Source organism: Mangifera indica, chromosome 4 (assembly GCF_011075055.1).
Source record: "Mangifera indica cultivar Alphonso chromosome 4, CATAS_Mindica_2.1, whole genome shotgun sequence".
In the NCBI taxonomy this organism is placed as follows: Eukaryota; Viridiplantae; Streptophyta; class Magnoliopsida; order Sapindales; family Anacardiaceae; genus Mangifera; species Mangifera indica.
The window spans coordinates 20,451,320-20,470,615 of NC_058140.1; the positions used below are offsets into that span (position 1 = coordinate 20,451,320).

At 32.5% G+C, this 19,296-nt stretch overlaps 4 protein-coding genes across 4 annotated transcripts; 2 read left to right on the plus strand and 2 right to left on the minus strand.

Annotated features, from left to right (window-relative positions):
• Nucleotides 1–150: 150 nt before the first annotated feature.
• LOC123212930 (GSH-induced LITAF domain protein) lies at nucleotides 151–1,959 on the minus strand. The gene is made up of 3 exons (XM_044632175.1): nucleotides 1,641–1,959; nucleotides 537–663; nucleotides 151–430 (listed from the first exon to the last, which is right to left on the minus strand). Exons 1-3 carry the CDS (start codon nucleotides 1,832–1,834, stop codon nucleotides 347–349), a joined length of 405 nt encoding a protein of 134 aa, XP_044488110.1. The 5' UTR covers nucleotides 1,835–1,959; the 3' UTR covers nucleotides 151–346.
• Nucleotides 1,960–6,322: 4,363 nt separating this feature from the next.
• On the plus strand, nucleotides 6,323–7,627 carry LOC123214172. Its single transcript, XM_044633928.1, has 2 exons — nucleotides 6,323–6,723; nucleotides 7,144–7,627. Exons 1-2 carry the CDS (start codon nucleotides 6,490–6,492, stop codon nucleotides 7,456–7,458), a joined length of 549 nt encoding a protein of 182 aa, XP_044489863.1. The 5' UTR covers nucleotides 6,323–6,489; the 3' UTR covers nucleotides 7,459–7,627.
• Nucleotides 7,628–13,528: 5,901 nt separating this feature from the next.
• Nucleotides 13,529–14,971, minus strand: LOC123214171 (GEM-like protein 5). Its single transcript, XM_044633927.1, has 3 exons — nucleotides 14,495–14,971; nucleotides 14,129–14,403; nucleotides 13,529–14,044 (listed from the first exon to the last, which is right to left on the minus strand). The coding sequence occupies exons 1-3, from the start codon at nucleotides 14,838–14,840 to the stop codon at nucleotides 13,850–13,852; spliced, it is 816 nt and encodes a 271-aa protein (XP_044489862.1). The 5' UTR covers nucleotides 14,841–14,971; the 3' UTR covers nucleotides 13,529–13,849.
• Nucleotides 14,972–15,353: 382 nt separating this feature from the next.
• Nucleotides 15,354–16,820, plus strand: LOC123214173 (uncharacterized proline-rich protein-like). The gene is made up of 4 exons (XM_044633929.1): nucleotides 15,354–15,513; nucleotides 15,610–15,664; nucleotides 15,782–15,953; nucleotides 16,637–16,820. Exons 2-4 carry the CDS (start codon nucleotides 15,628–15,630, stop codon nucleotides 16,686–16,688), a joined length of 261 nt encoding a protein of 86 aa, XP_044489864.1. The 5' UTR covers nucleotides 15,354–15,513; nucleotides 15,610–15,627; the 3' UTR covers nucleotides 16,689–16,820.
• The last annotated feature ends 2,476 nt before the right edge of the window (nucleotides 16,821–19,296 follow it).

Consider the following 19,296-nt stretch of genomic DNA (forward strand, 5'->3'; position numbering starts at 1 on the left):
GCTAAGCCAGGCTGACTGGATATCCATGTTTAAGCAGAGACACCTTGTAGACAGCCCCAACTGTTATTTATTGATGAACATAAAAAAAACAGGTCTAATATCTAACTTATTCGGCCATACTGCGACATGGGAAAATTATTTCACAAGTAATTCACAAACCATATCATATATTGAGAGAAAATGTTGTTCATACACCATATAAAAAATTATTACGCATTAACAACATTGTTTACAGCCTTGTGTAAAGACAAGATATAGCCAAAAGAGTTCCTCATAAGACAATAAGATCACATGCCAGCAAGTGAAAAAGAAGACACAATACAAATACTAGACCAATCACAATATCTCATGCAGGCAACCCAAAGCTCTGCTGTTTCCAGTGTGGAGGATCCATCACCGCACATGGATCTGATTTCTCAAAATCAGCAACCTGAACAAAGGCCAGTGCACATAACCAAATGTCTTAATTGAAGGCACATCAAAAATAAAAGATATATATATATATATATATATATATATGGAAAAGGTTCACTTGCCTTTTCATGGCAAACCGGGCAATAGTGATATTTATGCCAGAGACAATCCATTGAAGGCAAAAGAAAGCAAAATCCAAGCATCATCGGCACCATGCATCCAACAACAGATGCCAGACTTGGCTTTGATCTGAGTTACACATAAATTAAGCAGTCAGGGGAAAGAAAAGACAGCAGAATCAATGCCTACTAGCTTAAAATTGAGATATTGAAACATTTTGACTTGTAATTGGCACTTCTTCCAAATTAATAATCCAAAGTTAAGAAGAATTCCCAAAATACTAAATAGAATAGCAAGTTGCCTCTTTCAAACAACTAAACGCATTCAGCTTTGGTGCCACAATCTACCAACTAATGAATCACTACAATGTAAATATACGTGCTACAAAAATGGGGTGTCAACACAGAAAGTCAAAACTGTATATAAATCAACAATTAACAAGAATATTCAATGTTAGATAACATGTAAATGCTTCAATTTGGCAAACTATGAATACTGTGTATATTTTGTGATCACATTCTATGGTGACTCTTTTTACTTTACATCTGACAAAAGTGAATTGAATTTATTATAACATTTTTAGACGCACTATTCTAATATGAACGTGTGTCTCAAGTCGGATTTTTAAACCAGTCTTCTATCTACTTGGATTCTATTTGCTTGCTTTAAATTCTTGAAAATTTTCTCTCATAACTGATTTTGGTATCAGAGAAGGGGGGGATTCCATACAAAAAGTTCAAGTGTAGCTTTAAAACACTAAGCTGGAAACTTAGAAAGCTTTGATTTTACTGTAAAATCAAACCCACCATTCAATTAAGTGTGAAATTTCATTACGCCGCGTCAAAATTTTACTGTGCTCAACGAGACTTATAATTCATAGAACCAATTGAAGAAAAGCCATTAAACATTTTGGTATTCAGTGTAATTCAAAAATGACAGCTAAATAGGTCTGTTTTCGCTCTTTATAGATTATATCGAGGATGGAGCATCAAAGAACTCTGTGGTTAAAATATAATTAGACAACTCTGTGGTCCTGTTCTTATATTTTCATTAATCAAATTAAAAAACAAAATCTAGAAAAAAAAACAGAGAATGAATTAAATTACCTGACACTGGTAACTCCAGTGTTACCACAAAAATTACAGTTAAAAGGAGCAGGGGTGTCCCGATATATCGTTTGTTGAATCGGAATTCCCTTGGGATTGCCGAAGACAGCGTTAGGCGGGATCAAGCCGGCTTGATACGGATTTTCGCCGACGTAGTAAGGGACCCCCATGACTGGTTCGTCGATTTTCTTCATTTCTCAAACCCTAGGTCGTCTCAGAACTCCGCGAGCTATTAATAGAGAAAGATGACTTGGACGGGAGAGTCAACTTAACTCGGTTCTATTTAATAGAAATTTGCGCAGATTATTCCACAAGGTCACGCGGTCCAAATGACTAGAGACCTTCTAGAATTATTAAGGTTCCATATATTGGCAAGACCCAGACCAATCAAAGTGCAGACAATCGGGAATTTTTATTGAATAGTTGAAGACTATTCCAAATTGTATATAACGTTTTAAAACTTTGACCAAATGGGCCGGTTCAACCGGTTTAATTAAGATTCTATGGTTAACTTAACTCGGGTTAATTTTGAAATTATATATATTATTAGCTTAGATTGATTTATAATTAAATCAGATAAACTATAATTGGATTATAATTCAATCATTTATCATTAAGTGAAGCTTAATAGAATTATAAATTGTTGTATGTGCAAGTGATGAAGATATGGTAAAAATACAATCACACATGGTTGCAAGGGTAAGTGTAATAGCTAGTGTAGAAACATTACAGATCTAGGCAAAGGGTTGGTGGCACAATCACAAAGACAACAAGCTGGTGAAGAAACACAATAAGTTTGGTGGTGATACGATGAAATGGAGTAGATATAATGACAGATTGATGGAGAAACATGTGGCGACAGCATATCTAATTGAGTAAAGGGTAGCGGTGATGGGTAGCATAATCTTACAAAGCCAAACACGGTGTTTTAATGATATGACTAAGGGTAGTGTATAGAGGGAGAGTTGCTTGTGGACTAACAATAAGAAAACAACAACCATGTTGCCTCTTGAAAGTTGAATAGTACATCGAAAACATAATGTTGAGAGGTTGGATAGTCAATCATAAAGTTGAACAATTATTGAAAAATTAAATATTAATATATCGTATATTTATTGATGTCATACAATATCACCAATCAAATTAAATTGTCAAATTAATCAAAACAATGAATGTCTAGATCGGACATTGATTAAGTCAATATCCGATTCAAATTTTAAAACATTGACTGTATATTAGAGATGAATTTGAGCTACCCTTGAATAAAGATAATGAGTTCACCAACTAAGTCATTAGAGAATAAGAAGAAAGAATAATAGAAGTTGAAGAGAAATGGTCAGAAGATGAGAAATCGCTAGAGGAGATAAATATCTTGTTGGCTTTTAGTGATTCCATCAATTTGTGTTGGCTCTACCGAATCGTTTAAGCTGAACACCAAGCCAGTAAAGGGCTGAGATCCACCCCCGTTGTATATACATTTCAAACTAGGCCTTAGGCCCTTCGATATCTGGCAGACTCCCACTGCCCCACACTAGAAACCTTTTTGTAATGTTTTGGGTTTTGACATCCAAGAATATTAAGTCATGCATGAATTGATGAAGCCCAGCCCAATGGTTATTTAGGCATTACAGAGTTAAACTTTGTTAGAGTGATAGTACTAGACCCTCAAATTTTATCTTTTTAGATTAATATATATTTTGTGATTCTAATTTAATACTATTTGAAAATTACTAAATAAGACAACATAATATAATATATATATATAAATAATTCTTTGTGATTTAAATCTTAAAAAATAATAATAATAATAAAGACTAATAAAGTATGAGATTAGTAATTGTAAAATCTTCGATAAATATGTTTATGGGATTTATTTAGATATTTTGATAACTATAAAAGTTTTAATTGAGTGTTTTTTTTTTTAATAAAATAAAGAGTTATACTATATAAACTTATACTAAGTACTAATGATCATGTGTATTGAACATCGCTCAATTAATACACAATAATAATTCATATACATATGATTTCTATGATAACACATTTTTTATATCATCCACGATTAAAATATGAAAAGAATTCAATATTCAAGAGACAATTACTCTTCTAATAGCAATAAACTATGTAATCACGGTCAAATGGCGCAAGTTGATTGCAAACAAGATATCTCCGCATCTAAAAGTAATAAGAAGGACATTCTATTAAAATATAATTACTCTATCCTCTTATAAATTCGAGATTATACAAAGATTTAGAAATTTTAAAAAGCTTTATCGTTATTATTTTCTAAATATACTTAATAACATAACTATAAACATAAATTTATAAATTAAATATCAAACTACCTCCGGAGCATGTTTAAAATCTTAGCATAACCATAAAATGTTTTTGGGTGAATCTTGTCAATATTAGTATACTTTTTATAGTTGGTGTCAAGTCAACAAATGCAACCAGTAGTAATATTTTAATTAATTGAAAGGAATATGATTAAGCAGTGGGGGAATGGATGCCCAGCCCAAAGCCACTAAGAAATGTTCCCTTCGTGCGCTAAAACAAAGTCCCAATCTCATAATGCCGACGACCTTCAGGGAATGAATTGGGAAACTCGCCCTTAACATGTTGTATTGGATGTATGGTCACTTGAACATTCAAAATGAAAAAAAAAAGTAGTTTGTTTTCTGAAAATAATGAATAAACACAAACAAACGCCTCGCTGGGAAAGTCAGACCAGAAGCAAGGAATATTAGTGCAGAGAAAGAGATAGACAGATAAAAGAGAAAGCTGTCAGAACTGAGAATAATACTTCAGAATAAGATTCCACCTCTGCCAAAATTCTCTTCATTTCGGGCCAACTAAAGCCCCCACATCTCGTGATTTCCGAATCTAATGGCTGTATATGTATTACCCCAGTACTGTTACTTCACCCTTAATGTAAAAGAACCCTTTCTTCACAGGCCTCTCACCCAATACATTCCGCCTGTCCACTATTATTTACATGCTCCTCTGTTTCTTCTTGTCTGGTTTTCCATCTTCAACACCTATCTTTGGACCTTTATTTAATTTCCTGTCAAATACACTCTATGTAATCAATAAATAAAATCCCCAGTTTTAAATTGTTTACATATATAAAATCTGATACTAAAAAACTTCTCTTTCAGACGTCAAAGGTTCAATATTTGTAGCTATATGTGAAGCTTTCATTAAGTGGGATTCGTTTATGCCACTTTGACTTTCCTTCCATGGATAGACCGACTTCTTAAGTTAAAAAAATATGCACGTCTGAGCCTCTCTGGTAGATGCAGTTATCGTCGTTTTTGATGGTGATGCTGAATTGCATGAAGAAGAAGAAGAAGAAGATGATGATGATGATGAAGAATCAGATCTATAAAACTGCGCGTGTTGAAAGGGAGTGAGACATTTTCAATCTCGCCAATCAAGAATTTCACAAACTTTTCCGGCATTTTTTTTTTGGTAAAAGCATATTTTTTACCTGTTCCCAGGCCCATGTCTCGCTAAACTATTCAACACAATTCGGCAACTCTCTTCCAACCCCGCGACTCTGCAGCGCGTGTGTTCCAAAGCAATACTCCGATGAGGGACAAATTTAGAAGTGATAATTTTCGACCAGATTCGATAATCCAAATAATAATAAAATATTGTTTGTGTTAAAGGTTTTTACCTAAATCTTGTTTGTGTTAAAATATATATATATATAAATATATGTTTGATATATTTTATTTTATAGTTAAATAATTTTAAATTAAAATAAAATAATATTTAATTATATAATGATATATATAAATATATATTTAAAATAAATATATATAATATTACTCATATAGATTAATATAAAAAAGAAAACTAAATAAATCAAATCTAATTTATTTGTTTTTTGGGTGTGATTATAACCTGTTGGACTATGTAATTCCTTTAAAATTAACTTTTAAATATTTGTTATATTTTCACTTTATTATATTTTATATTATATTATATAATATTTAATTAGTGTGTATCTTCTTGTTGATATATTTATATAATAATAAAATTATGTATATTTATTTTATATATATAAATAAGTACATATTTGATATATATCACCAAATAATTAGATAATTTTGAGTTAATAATAAAATAATATTTAATTATATGATGACATATTATATATATATATATATATATATATGTATTTGTATATAAAAAATAAATACACATAACATTATTTTTTATATAATTTTATTATTTATGTGTTTTAGTGAATTGAACAATAATTTTTTTGTTTAAGATTTTACAAGCATACAACAAAATAAGTAATCAATTAAGTTATATATATCAATATTGTTTTGTGTCAAAATATATTATTTTACTGTCAAATTTATTATTTTATATTTATATATTAATATGACTCAACACTTTATATAATTTAAATTAATTTTAGGTTAATTTAAATATTATTTAAATTATGTTAGAATTGAAAGGTTTTCTGTACGATTTTAATTTACTTTCAATTAAAGTTGAGAATGTCTCACCTAAAATTTGAATTAATAGGAAACAAATAGCATGTGACAGGGAAAAACCTAGAACTTAGACAAATTGCAATGGTAACCTTGGTGTCGACAGTTTGGGGCCACTCAAGGTTCTGTACAGAAAACCCACGCGCAGTTAAAAAGCGTGAAACTTGTGTTTTTCCTTCAAAAGACTCTAGACCACTTCTTCATTTTCTCAACTTCTTTCCCTACAAAATCTCGCCCTTCACTGGATTCTATCTCTCTTTGTATCAGTTTTCTGCTTCAATTTTTCTCTTTTGTATTGTTTTGTTTCTGGGATTTTTGCGGGGATAAAGTGAGAAAATATGAGAGCACCAAACATGGCGACGATCACTGAATCTTTAGAGAGGTCTCTTCAGAATTGTTCACTGAATAACCACCAAAGAAGAAGCAGCAGCGTTCATGAAGGCTCAAGCGAAGAAGGAATAGGAAGCTCATCAAGATCAGATGAAAACAATCTTCAAAATTCTGATTCAACTTTAGAGCTTAACTCACATCTTTCCCTTCCTTACCACTGGGAACAATGTCTTGATTTAAAGGTAAAACCAGTTCTTTTTTTCTTCTCTTGTCATCTCTTCTCATCACTTTTGTATTCAGTCACTTTCCTTTTACTGTTACGAATGCAATTAATGAGAAACCAGGGCAGATCTTGTGGTTTCTGTTTTACTTTCTGAAAGTGGAATAGTTTTATTCTTTAATGGCTTTTGTTCATTGTCTTGTATTTATTACTATTCTGTTCGGTCTCTTTTTCTCCAGCATAATCTCAGATTATTAGATCGAGACTGGTTTTAAAACCAAACCCTAAAAAGGGACTAAGCTTTTTTCCCTTCTGATTTTGTTTTCTTTGGGTAATTTCTCTGAAAAAAAGCTTCCATGTTTGACCATCGAATATGGAATTTTTCATTCAATAAAGGAGACAGCTTCCAGGGTTTTAATTTGTTTCAATTTTAATAATGCAGACAGGAGAAGTTTACTACATAAACTGGAGGAACGGGATGAGAGCAAAAGAAGATCCAAGAACAACAGCGGAATACAGTGGAGAATACTATTCGGAGGAAGACGATAGCTCCTGTGACAGCGAAGAGTCATCGTCGGAGTCATCTCCGTCATCATCAAGAGACCATAATCGAGGAGGAGAGAAAGACAACGTTTTGGTGGTGGCTGGTTGCAAGAGTTGTCTTATGTATTTCATGGTCCCAAAGCAAGTTGAAGAGTGCCCCAAATGCAATGGTCGACTACTCCACTTTGATCGATCCGAAAATGCATCTCTTTGAACCAGATCAATTTTTTTTTTCGGCTCTTTTCATTTATCTTTTCTTATTTTTTTGTCCCTGGTTTTTGTTTCTGATTAGAAACTTTTTCCTTTTTTACTGCCTGGAAGAATTTTCTGTGTGAAGATCAAGAAATGCTGAGACAAATATGAGTTACTAGTTTACTGTTATACATTATTCTCCATACCCTTCTTTCTCCTCTTTTCAATTTAGTCTCTTTTCAATTACACTCCCTTGGCAAGCTCACTAAATAGGAGAGAATAATATCCAATTAATATGATTAAGAAGACGTTTGCCATTTCTTTGCTTCTTCTTATTCCCTTTGTATATTTATAAATATATATGCTCTTGTTTTTACATTTTAATATTACCTCCCTTCCTGATAAGATTAGGATTAACCAGAAGTATATTGAACGATTGTGGATCACCTGGTTGGAAGGGTAAACTTTACCGTTTCTCGCCTTGATCTGTAGGCTTGTAAGTTGTTTATCTGTTAATTGCTGATGGCCTCTTTGAATGTAGTATCTGGATATAGAATTTTGATAAAGTAGGAGTTTTAACCGTATAACCTATCCTCCAATCTGTTTATGCATTTAATCTGTTTATGTCCTTTGCATAGTGACCCACTTCCAATCTGCTATGCATGTTTCAACTCTCAAGCACTTTAGTTAGTTCAAACACCATACATTCCCTTGTGGTTGCCCAGAAGAATTTGCTCCTCTTTAAAAGTTAACTTGATCGATGTTGACAAATTCACCCATCGGAAATTTCATTTGGGACAACTGAACTTTAGATCCACCAAAGACCATGGATAGACAGAATAAATCTTCATTCAAGAACTAATTCTCTGCATCTCCTTACTAAAATTTTATTCGATTTAGCCATTGAACCAACATTCTTCTTTCATTTTGGGTCAAGTTCTATTATTATTTATTCTGTCAAAAAAAGGCTGAAGAAATATATAATTTATGCTTCACATTTGAGAACATGAGAGTGAAAAGTTAAACTTTAGATGTAAGGGAAACTAGAATCACAAACCCCTAGAGACTGTAACCTTTTGATTCGTTTTAAGAGCCACCGAGGTTGAAAGAAAAGCTTAAAGAAAGAGACAATGGAAGTAATAATTGAAGGAAAAAGTATAGACCTACAATGAAACCCTAAACCCTGTGGGCTCATTTTATGAGATATCAATGAAATTAAAAAAGAAAAGTCTTGGAGATTAATTATGACTAAAATTGATTAACATGTGGGATGATTAGAAATTAAGATTGTCCATATCGTAGTGGGTCTCATCTAGATAAATATCAATATTTTATACAGTAATAATTTTGATACACAATAATATTTTATTGTGAGAAATATCAATATTATATACAGTAACAATTTTGGTATACAATAATATCTTATTATGTAATTAAATGATTTTAAATAAAATTTAATTACATAATAATACATGCTTATATGAGAGGATTAAAAATTAAGATTGTCCATATTGTAGTGAGTTTCATCCAAAAAAATATTAATATTTTATACAGTAACAATTTGGGTATACGATCATGTTTTATTATATAATTGAATGGTTTTAAATAAAAAGTAATATAATATTCAGTTACATAATAACACATATTTATTTGTACTCAAATTAATACTTATTATAAGTGCACATAGCTCTCTCTCTCTCTCTCTCTCTCTCTCTCTCTCTCTCTCTCTCTCTCTCTCTCTCTCTCTCTCTCTCTCTCTCTATATATATATATATATATATATATATATATATATATATATATATATATATATATATATATATATATATATATATATATATACACACACACACACACACTACCATTTTTCTATTCAAAAGACTCACAATCCAGAATTGTTCAATGATGGTGGATTCAATTGAAGCTAGTTTGCACTCGAATCCATATTTGGCTCTATCTCGATTCAAATTTGAGGGTTCATTAACATCATCATACCAAAGCTTTTATTCTTGAACAATTCTTCCTATTCTTCTTGGCATCACTATTTACCATTTGACCCAATTTATATTGATTATTTTAAATTTTAAACCAAACTCGAACTAACCCTTATTCAAAAAAATTTGAATCCACCCATAATTAAAATAATAAAATTATGCATGTTTAATTTGAGTACACAATTAATGTATATCATTTTTTAATTAGATAATTTTGTATTAAGAATAAAATAACATCTAATTATATAATAATACACGTAAATATGCATTGAAAGTGGATATTCAAAATATTGCTCTAGGGAAAAATTGAGGTTGCAAAAACCACACAATTACCGCATGTCTCTAAAATTTATACTCTTTACGCAAAGCTACATATTTAATGTTAGGAACTCGTATTATAAGATTTGTCTTTTTTTTGTAATATATGATTGTATTATACGTATTTCCCGGCGTATGAGAAGGTTTTGATATAGTTGACAGCTAACAGAAGAAAGTGTCAAGAACATAAGATAAACCAATTAAATAGCAACACAGAAGGGTTCATTTTCCATTCAGCTTTTTACGGTCAACTGCACAGCTCATTGGAAAGATTGTTATCACGTTAAGATAGCCCATATGGCATTTTTTGGAAAGTTGATTCTTCTCTTTCTTTGATGACTTAGTCGTCTTTTCTGATATTACCATTTACTATTATAATTGGTTCGAGTTTAAATTTGCATTTCTCATTTTGAATTCAAATTGAACTTAAACAGAGTTTTCTTGGGTCTGACTCTATTTGAATGCATTTCTAGTTTAAAGGAAATTAATTTCCTATCAAACATACATTTAAAGATGTATATAAATCATTGATATGCTTTCAACATGATATTTTCAGTTCATAAAGAAAGTATTAATTATTGCTTATTTCAGAGACTTTTCTGTTCACAATCCCCAACTCTCCTCCACGTTTGTTTGTTTGACATATTTAAGCAAATAATTAATTATGGTAGATTAATTGTTATAATTGAATGAGTTAGACTAATCACACGTAATGCATAAATGGCCATACGAAAGGGAAAGGATACTGGCCATGTTGCAGAAAAGATGGGAATTGTAAAATGGGGCAGTCAACTCTAACATCCGCCCGCTATTTCATAACAACAGACTAATGGCTGCAGCAGTCGGCAGATCCATAAAGTAAAATTTTTAACCAAAGCCTTTACCTGATAAAAATATAGGCAGTGGCTACTGTTGTATGCATATATATGGTTATTGAATATGAAAAGAACAACAATATATGGTGTTTCTAAATTCTAGAGTAAGATAGATAATGAAAGCATGAGAAGCATGTTCTGCAGGCAAAAGGGTGTGACATGGATAGTGCAGCAGGCGAGGCCTTGTGTCATAAAAGATTCGAAAGTTTCAGAGAAAGAGAGAGAGAAAAGAGGTGCTTTATTATGGTACAAAAAAGAAGAAGTTGGTCCATTGAGGGGTAGCTCATAGCTGGACTGATGACAGTAGAGGAAATAAAACAAAGGAACGTTTTCTTTTACAGAAGAATAGGGAATCTAAGCAGTGATGTTGCTTGCTCAACCATAATATAGATAGAGATAGATTGAGAGGCTGCTAATGTATAGAGTATTCAGTGATTTATCAGTAAGAAACAAAAAACAATAATAATTTAAATATCTCTCTCTCTCTTCTTTGTGTTCTCTTTGCAACAAAAGAAACTGATACTTACATTTGAAACTGTAGAAGATAAGAACCCACGTCTGAATAGTTTGAGAGGAAATTATTGGGGTTTAACATGTTCGATATAATTAATTCTGTCTTAAAGAGATAATTAGGATATCCGAACAATAAGGTTAGTAGATGAATTTGAAACTTACTCAAAGTATATCAAGATTTTTCAACTTAAGCTAAGGTTTTTTCATGTTTGGTTTGATTAGTTTGGTCCTCAAAGAATTATCCAACTCAGGTAACTACTCAGTTAGAAAAGAAATAAAAGATGCATACTTTGTTCAAAATTTTATCCATTATTACTGAACCTGTTATGTTAAAGGAATCTATGTATCTTTTGTCTGTTTTCATGATCCTTCTTCTTGGGTTTTTATTCCACTTTGCATCTTTCTACTGTTTTGTAAATATTATATGATTATCTTCTGGTTACATTTGGGGATACTTATTGGGAAACGAAAACACAAAACAAAAATTATAAGTAGAATTATATATATAATTTTATATAAAAGTAACGATGTTTTATTATAAGATTAGATAATTAAAAATTAAATATAAAATAATATTTAATTATATAATAACACCTTATTATTTATATATAAATTTAAACATATAATATTATTAAAAAATTATTAGGGCACTGGTTCGCTACCAGAGCCAGTCCTTTGCAATTGGTGTCTCACCAACTTCTTGGTGCCCTACCCATTGAAGTATTTGCCAATAATTGGGTTTTTGTATCCTTAACCGTAACCCAATCCAAGAACAAAAGTTGGTCTAGGGCGATTTATTTTGGGTTCATGGACTGGGTCTAAATATTTTTAAGGGAAAAGGACTATGTTCCACCCAAAATTTTAGGTCATTTTTAAATCTACACCCACAAAAAATGAAAAACTTTTTTTTCCATTCATAAGCAAACTTCTGTTAATTTTTTCTGTTAAAAGGAAGGGTAAAATAGTTATTTTACTTTTTATATTAAAAAGTTATAAAGTTTATTACTGTTCACCCCCTTTAGGTTTTAAAAATTAATATTTCACTTTTATCTAAAGTTTTTATACTTTGAAAAGTAACATTTTCACCCCCAATCTAGGGTTTTTATATTTTTTAAAACGTAGCCACCCCCCCATCACTTTCAAAAATAGCAGTTTCACCCTATTCTTCAACTTCATCTTTCGACATCGTCTCTTGCCTTCTCCTTCTCCTTCTCCTGGTGCGACAGTGGTGATGGGCTGAAGATATCTTTATCTCCTCGTCACACGATGCGACGAAGAGGTCTCTCTTCGTCGCTCCACCCAAACGACGAAGGACAATGCTTCGTCGCTCATCTCGTGGTCCAGAGGCAACGACGAAGCGTCGTCTTTTGTCTGTTCTTTCAGATCTGGACAATGCTTTGTCGTCCAGATCCTTTGTAGTAGGAGATAGGAGATTGGTGGAATGTGTCAGCCGTCAGTGGTGGTCGGAGAAGGAAGCAAACTCTAAGGGTGAAATCTAAACTTTTCAAACTTTAAGGATATGTTGAGGTGTTAGTTTTTAAAACTTGGAGGGGGGAAATTGTGAGATTTTAAAGTTTTAAGGTTTATAATTAAAATAACCATTTTACCCATGTCCCTAACTAAAAATTTAGATAACAGTTTGGTCATGGGTGAGAAAAAAGGTTTTTCATCTTCCGTGGGTGTAGGTTTGAGATTGACCTAAAATTTGGGTGTGACATAGTCCTTTTCCCACATTTTTAATTCTCCATTTCCGCCTGGGGCTTCTCTGCCTTCTTAGATGAAGTGCCAAATGGTGGCATTCCCTGGAGACAGAATCTGACAATCAAACTAGTAAATCTCGAAAACACTAATACAACGTCCGGTCATCATAGTTTTTCAGTTTACTATAACATATTAAAAGACATTAGTGTATATAATTAAGTCAGTTTACCAGAGTGTGAAATCAAAATTAAATCCCCTAACTCTATGTTTAAATTTTCAAATTTTAACCAACCATTTTCGATCATCTTAATACCTATTTCTAAAATTCCAGTTTTTGAATCTTCAGAAAAAAAACTCTACTACTCATAATTGTTTTGAAATTATGAAAACTAAAGGTGAATTTAAACCAATTTAACTCAGATTTTAGTTTAATACTTTGTTCAAATAAATTGAACTTGAAGATAGGCATTTTATTGACATTATCGCACCAGAGCTTGTTTCACTTGCGATTCTTTTTTTTCCCCTCTTTCAACATTGTTGTATATGAATTCGAAGAAATTAAACTCAAACTAATCTTTGTTTAGACTCGAATAGACTCAAATTAACTTTTAATTCATTGGAAAATTTAAAATCCCAGCTTAGGCGGGCTGAAGCAAGATTGCAAGACTGATGATAGAACATATAGACAAAATGAAAGCTCAAGAAATTTGAAATTGTATTTCTAGGATCTCTCACTTGAATTCACAAGATTTTCAGGCTGTCAAAGATCATGCAATATAGTTGTAAGAGTTTATTAAAACATATATACAAGAAAACTCGGTCCATTTTTTTTTAACATGTCGATTGGAAACAAACAAAACAAATACACATGAAAATGAAATTGGAAACATGTAAAAATTACAACCTAACTGATGCACTCTTCTTTTTACGTGGTAGAAATCAACTACAGGGAATCAGAGATTCAAGAAGGATGAAGGAGGACGAACAAAAGAGCCTAACCAATTACTGGTTGTTATCCTGCAATCCCAGTTGCTCTGTATTCTGTCACACTTTCCAAGAGCTGAAGCGATGCTTTCTCAAAATTAACAAATCCCATGAACCAAAATTCGTGCCCATCAATGGTGACAATCTGAATATACTTCTCTGATGCATTTGCACTCATGTTCACTGGGTTGACACTGCTAATACTGGCCAAAGGTATCATAACCTGTTTCAAAAACATGTTATGTTGACAACTGAAAGGCTACTGAAATTTGCGAAAATTGAGGTAGATTTAGTAGCTTGTAATTACCTTGTAGTAGCTCCAAGCCTCCTGTCTCGATGGAGCAGTGAAAGATAAGGGACGATCACTGCAAAAAGCCACCCGAGCAGTTGATAAATAGAGGGTTCCAGCAACAGGGCCAGTTGTTGTGGAAAGGTAACAAGCAAATGTCTTCTTCAACTTCTCGTTTGGATTAGTTGCAAATATCTGCTTAAAAAGAGACTCAAACCCTCCCTCTGTCATCGCTTTGACCGTCAAATTCACCTTCCCCCATGCAGCTTCAGATACAGAATGCCCAGTTTTGACTGCATATTTATGCAAAGAAATAGTAACTTGGTGAATCGATCATGTATGAATAGATTCTATATTCTTGACTAGTTAAGATATGAAACTTACGGTTGTGCCAGATGTTGCGAGCTATAGTCTCAGCTTTCCTGCTCCAGGAATTAAACATGTGAATCACAGATTCTAAAGGGTTGTTAGTTGGCTTGTCAATGGGGGAGTAAACTATGTAAGGCTGTTGGTAGATTTGCTGGTGATCTGAAGCGTTCCAGGAGGCGGCTTTTTGATTGTCAGGGTGAGCTGTAGGGTCGGCCGGGGCTCCCATTATGTGGGTGCCCCATTTTTTGGCTTCCTCTTCAGAAGGTGGAGCTGGAGATTCCTGCTGAGACTGTGTTGCCTCTGTGACAGTTGAAGACAGTTGGGGTTGATGGGATTGTGTTTCTTCATGTGTTCCTGTCATGATGAAATTGGGATGGCACAGAGATTTGGGGATTCTGCGAGTGTTGTTTTTCTGATAGATTTGGAGTTAAAAGCTGAACAATTTATAAAGGAAGACATTTTGTACACGGTTTTAATTCCTTTGCGACGAAGCCTTCATACAAAGACATAGACAGGTAAAGCCACATGTTCTGGATTTTGGAAGAATACTTAAGCGGCAGAGTCTATCCAGAAGGGTTATTTATGTAAAAGTAATACTTTGTTGACTTCTTGTTATCCAAGGAAAAAAGCTAGAAATTTCAAGGCTTGGAGTCTTATATGATGCTTGCACATCCATGAATAATTCTGTACAACACATTCATTTATAAGCAAATCACAGTCAAATTCAATTCAAAGTATACAGGCTCTATGAAATGAGAATCAAGAAACGATTAGCCCAGAGATTCAAACCGTAAACTAAAAAATCAGTTAAAGAGAAACCAGTTGTGATTAGATGTTGAATGGTAGTTGAAAAATTATTTTAAAAAGCAAACAAAAAGGAAAGTTAGTTGGAATTGGAACGCTTAAGATCAGGGTCGTTTCGCCTCGACACGCCAAGGATAGATTTGATTTCACTCTAGTCTTGATCTTGATCGTATCCCTTTTACTGAAAAGTCATTGTCCTGTAATTTTTTTGGCGTTCATCTTGAAGGAAAGTAAGTGGGAACCTTCCTTTATTAAATTCCTCTGCATTTTGGTTTATATAGTGGCCTTCACTGTCTCAGACTCACTTTCTATCTTTCTGCCATTAGAGAGTCCAGCTTCTAGCAATGAGCTACCGCCCTGTTCCTCCCTACCCACCACCAGGTACGAGCTGATCTTTATTATTATTATTATTTTGGACTTTGGTTGAAGGTGAGTTTTTATGTGTGGTAATGATTGTAATGAATGAGGTTAAACAATTAGTGTTCTCGTGCAATTCAGGGACGCCCCCTCCTCCCCCGCCACCATACTTCCCACCTCCGCCACCACCCGGGCCTCCACCTCCACCACCCCCTGGCTACCAAGGCTATTTCTATGAAGGGTACCCACCACCACCAACTCCTCCTCCTCCACGCCAAGACGACACTGGCTGCTCTTCCTTTCTAAAGGGATGGTAAGTGATTGCTGTTCCTTTCTCTATTAACCATTAGAATACTTGGATTTTACAACATAAACTCATCGAGAGTGATACGGCACAGGGAAACTTTAGTGTTTCATTTCCTTCAATCAAAGTTCAAGATACTGAATCTTATTGTTTTGTAGATAGGGCTGAAAACAATTTGACCTTGGATTAGAATCTTAGCTCTCACTCAGTTCATTCAATGTGAGTTTAAAATCAAATTCGATCAGTTCTGATCAAATCTACCGCCTATTTGTAAAATAAAGAATTCTTTAAAAGGTTAAGAGATAACTATTTCCAATAACCAATTCTTTGTTTAAGAATCTTAAAAGTGGCATCAATCTTGCTCTAAGCTTTGCACTCTTGTATGCAATTGCAACACCATTTAGATCTTCTCTCCATCTGGGTTTGAGATAAAATACTCTTCTGAAATCCATTTGCATCCGAAGCCAATAGGACCTGTAGTAAGTAATAAAATAGTATCACTTTCGAGCTATATAACTAACATTTTTTTATTTTATTAAAATGACCGATGTCTCAAATTTTTGCCCGTCATGAATTTTGTGTGCCTATAAATGCTGTACTTGTACATATACTGTTTCATGCTTAATTGATTCTGTAAGTTTATGACTTCTGAACTGCTAAACACTGTTTTGATTTCCACCATTTCTTTGCAGTTTGGCTGCACTTTGTTGCTGCTGTTTGTTGGAAAATTTGTGCTGCTTCTAGGCCTCTTAATCTACACTCAAATGCTATTTTGTATTTCTAAATTAGAATTCTTGTGCCTCCATTGCAAACTAGCAGATCTGTATGCTGCATTCCAGAAGTAACCAGAAGTAAAATTTACTATTTTCTTCCTAAGATTCTCTGTATATTCAATTGAATGAATTATGAGTATAGTCATTGTTATAATAGCTTCTTGGTCGAAACCGCTGGTTCACGGTTCGAAAAAATAAGAACCCTGAACCGAAACCGTAATAGGACGGTTCGTCCACGATTCGGAACCGATGGTTCCGTTTCGAAACGGACGGTTCGTCCACGGTTCGAAATCGACGAATTGGGTTCATGAGCCTGGTTCAAAACCGACATTGAACCGTCAATTCTAATACATGATCTTGATTTAATTTTTAAATTATTAATTACAATAATTGAAAATTAAAAGAAATGTTTGGACTTAATTTTTCAATTAAGCTTCCTACGTATCTTCTTGGGGTTTAGAAGAATCAAAGTCTACGTAGTTTTCTTACCTTTGCATATCTAATAGCTGGCAATACTCCCTTACCTTATCATTCACCTCCACTATCCTGAGTATTATTTCTCATCATCGAACTATCTATAGTTAAATCAAGCAATTTTTCATTGAAGTCCACTTTTATTTCTTGTTGGCGTAATTCGACTCTTGTCCAATCGTCCACACATACTTGGGCTTCAATAGATTCGGGAGCCAAACTTGATCGCCTCTCATCCAATATATTACCCCATTGACTAAAAACTTGTTCTACTGTGACAATTGATACTGGTGTTGTCAGAACTTGTTTAGCAATAGCTGCTAATGTTGGAAAAGTTGATGCATGTCGACTCCACCATTCTAAAACTGGAAAGTCTTTACCTATATTGTTGTTACCAAACTCAAAAATAGTAGTTAAATAAATATCAAGCTCCGAGATGGAGTCTAATGTTCTTCTTGGTCTTTTGCCTCTTTGCATTATAATACGATCACCATAACTCATATTTTGGGTTGATGATGGGGCAATAGGTGGTAGAGAGGAAGAAGAACTACCATAAATTAATGAATATTCAACATAAATTTCTTTAATTAAATTCATAATGTTAGTTATAGTTAATGAAATATTAACTTTATCTAATTGCAAACATTCATAATATAATGTCAAATAATTTGTGACACCATCTAATTTAAATCTAAGATAAAAAAAACATGCAACAAGAAAAAGTTCTGGAATTGTTTTATAGTAACTTAAACATTTTGTTTTCATTAAAAAAATAGCTTCTTGTAGAATAATATCTTGTTCGGCTTCTTGTAAAGCCCCAATAATATTAACAGTTTTATTTAAAAACAAATGAGAAGTGGGATAATAAACTCCACTTAAAGTATATGTTGCATTATTAAAATTTCTTAAAACATTTAAAATTATTTTACAAATATCCCAATATTGGGGATATAATGTAACTTGTGGCACATGTTATGAAATAAATGAGCATAATAAATCTCTATAATCAAAAGACTCGTTGAGTAATTCATATGTTGAATTCCAACGAGTTGGCACGTCTTTAGGAAATCTTTTTGGTCTTCTATTATATTGTTTACAAAATTTACCCCATTCTTTTATAGTTTGGGGATGTGTCCATAAAAATAAAATTGTTGTTTTTATTAGACTAATAAAATTATTAAGACAATGTAAACCATTTTGTACACATAAATTTAATACATGACATGCACATCTAATATGAAAAAATCTACCACTTAAATTAGGTTTGTAAATATTAATTAAATCATTTATTGAGGCAATATTTGAACGTGCATTATCAAATGAAATTGAAAAAATTTTATAAAGTAATTTATATTTTTCTAATATTCTTTTAATTATTCTATAAATATTATCGGTTGTATGTCATTCATCAAACACCCTAAATGTTAAAATTATTTTTTGTAATAGAAAATTATCATATATTCAATGACAAGTTATACCCATATAAGAGTGAACTTGCCAATGGTCACTCCAAATATCACTATATATAGATACACACCCATTAAAATTTGTAAAAAATTGAATTAATTCTTTTTTTTGTTTTTTATATAAACTAAATAATGTTCTTTTTAATGTGTTTCTTAGAATATTTTTATGTGCAAGATTTAATGCAGTTTTACAATAATTATTAAAACCTAAATTTTCACCAAAATTAAATGCTAAATGATTTATTGCTACTATTTTTGCAAATTCTTCTTTACTTTTATTATCACTATACATAAATAAAGATTTGTGTGTAGAACTATACCCGGTTATTTGTGTTTGGCCTCGGCTTTGCCCCATTTTTTTTGGATGTTTTGACTTCAAGTGTCTTTTGAATGTCCTGTATCCACCTCCTTGTTTAAATTTATAAATTTGTCTACAATAATTGCAAGCAACATTGAAATTACCATCTTCCTTTTGTATTTTCTTGAAATGAATCTTGAAAATATCGGATGTAGGAATTTTTTGAGAGTGTTGTTCTATCTCCATCTGTTGTTGATGTTGTTGTTGTTGCTCAACCTCTTCATATTGACTTTCATTTTCTTGTGTTGAAAAATCATCTATAAATTGATTATGATTATAATAAA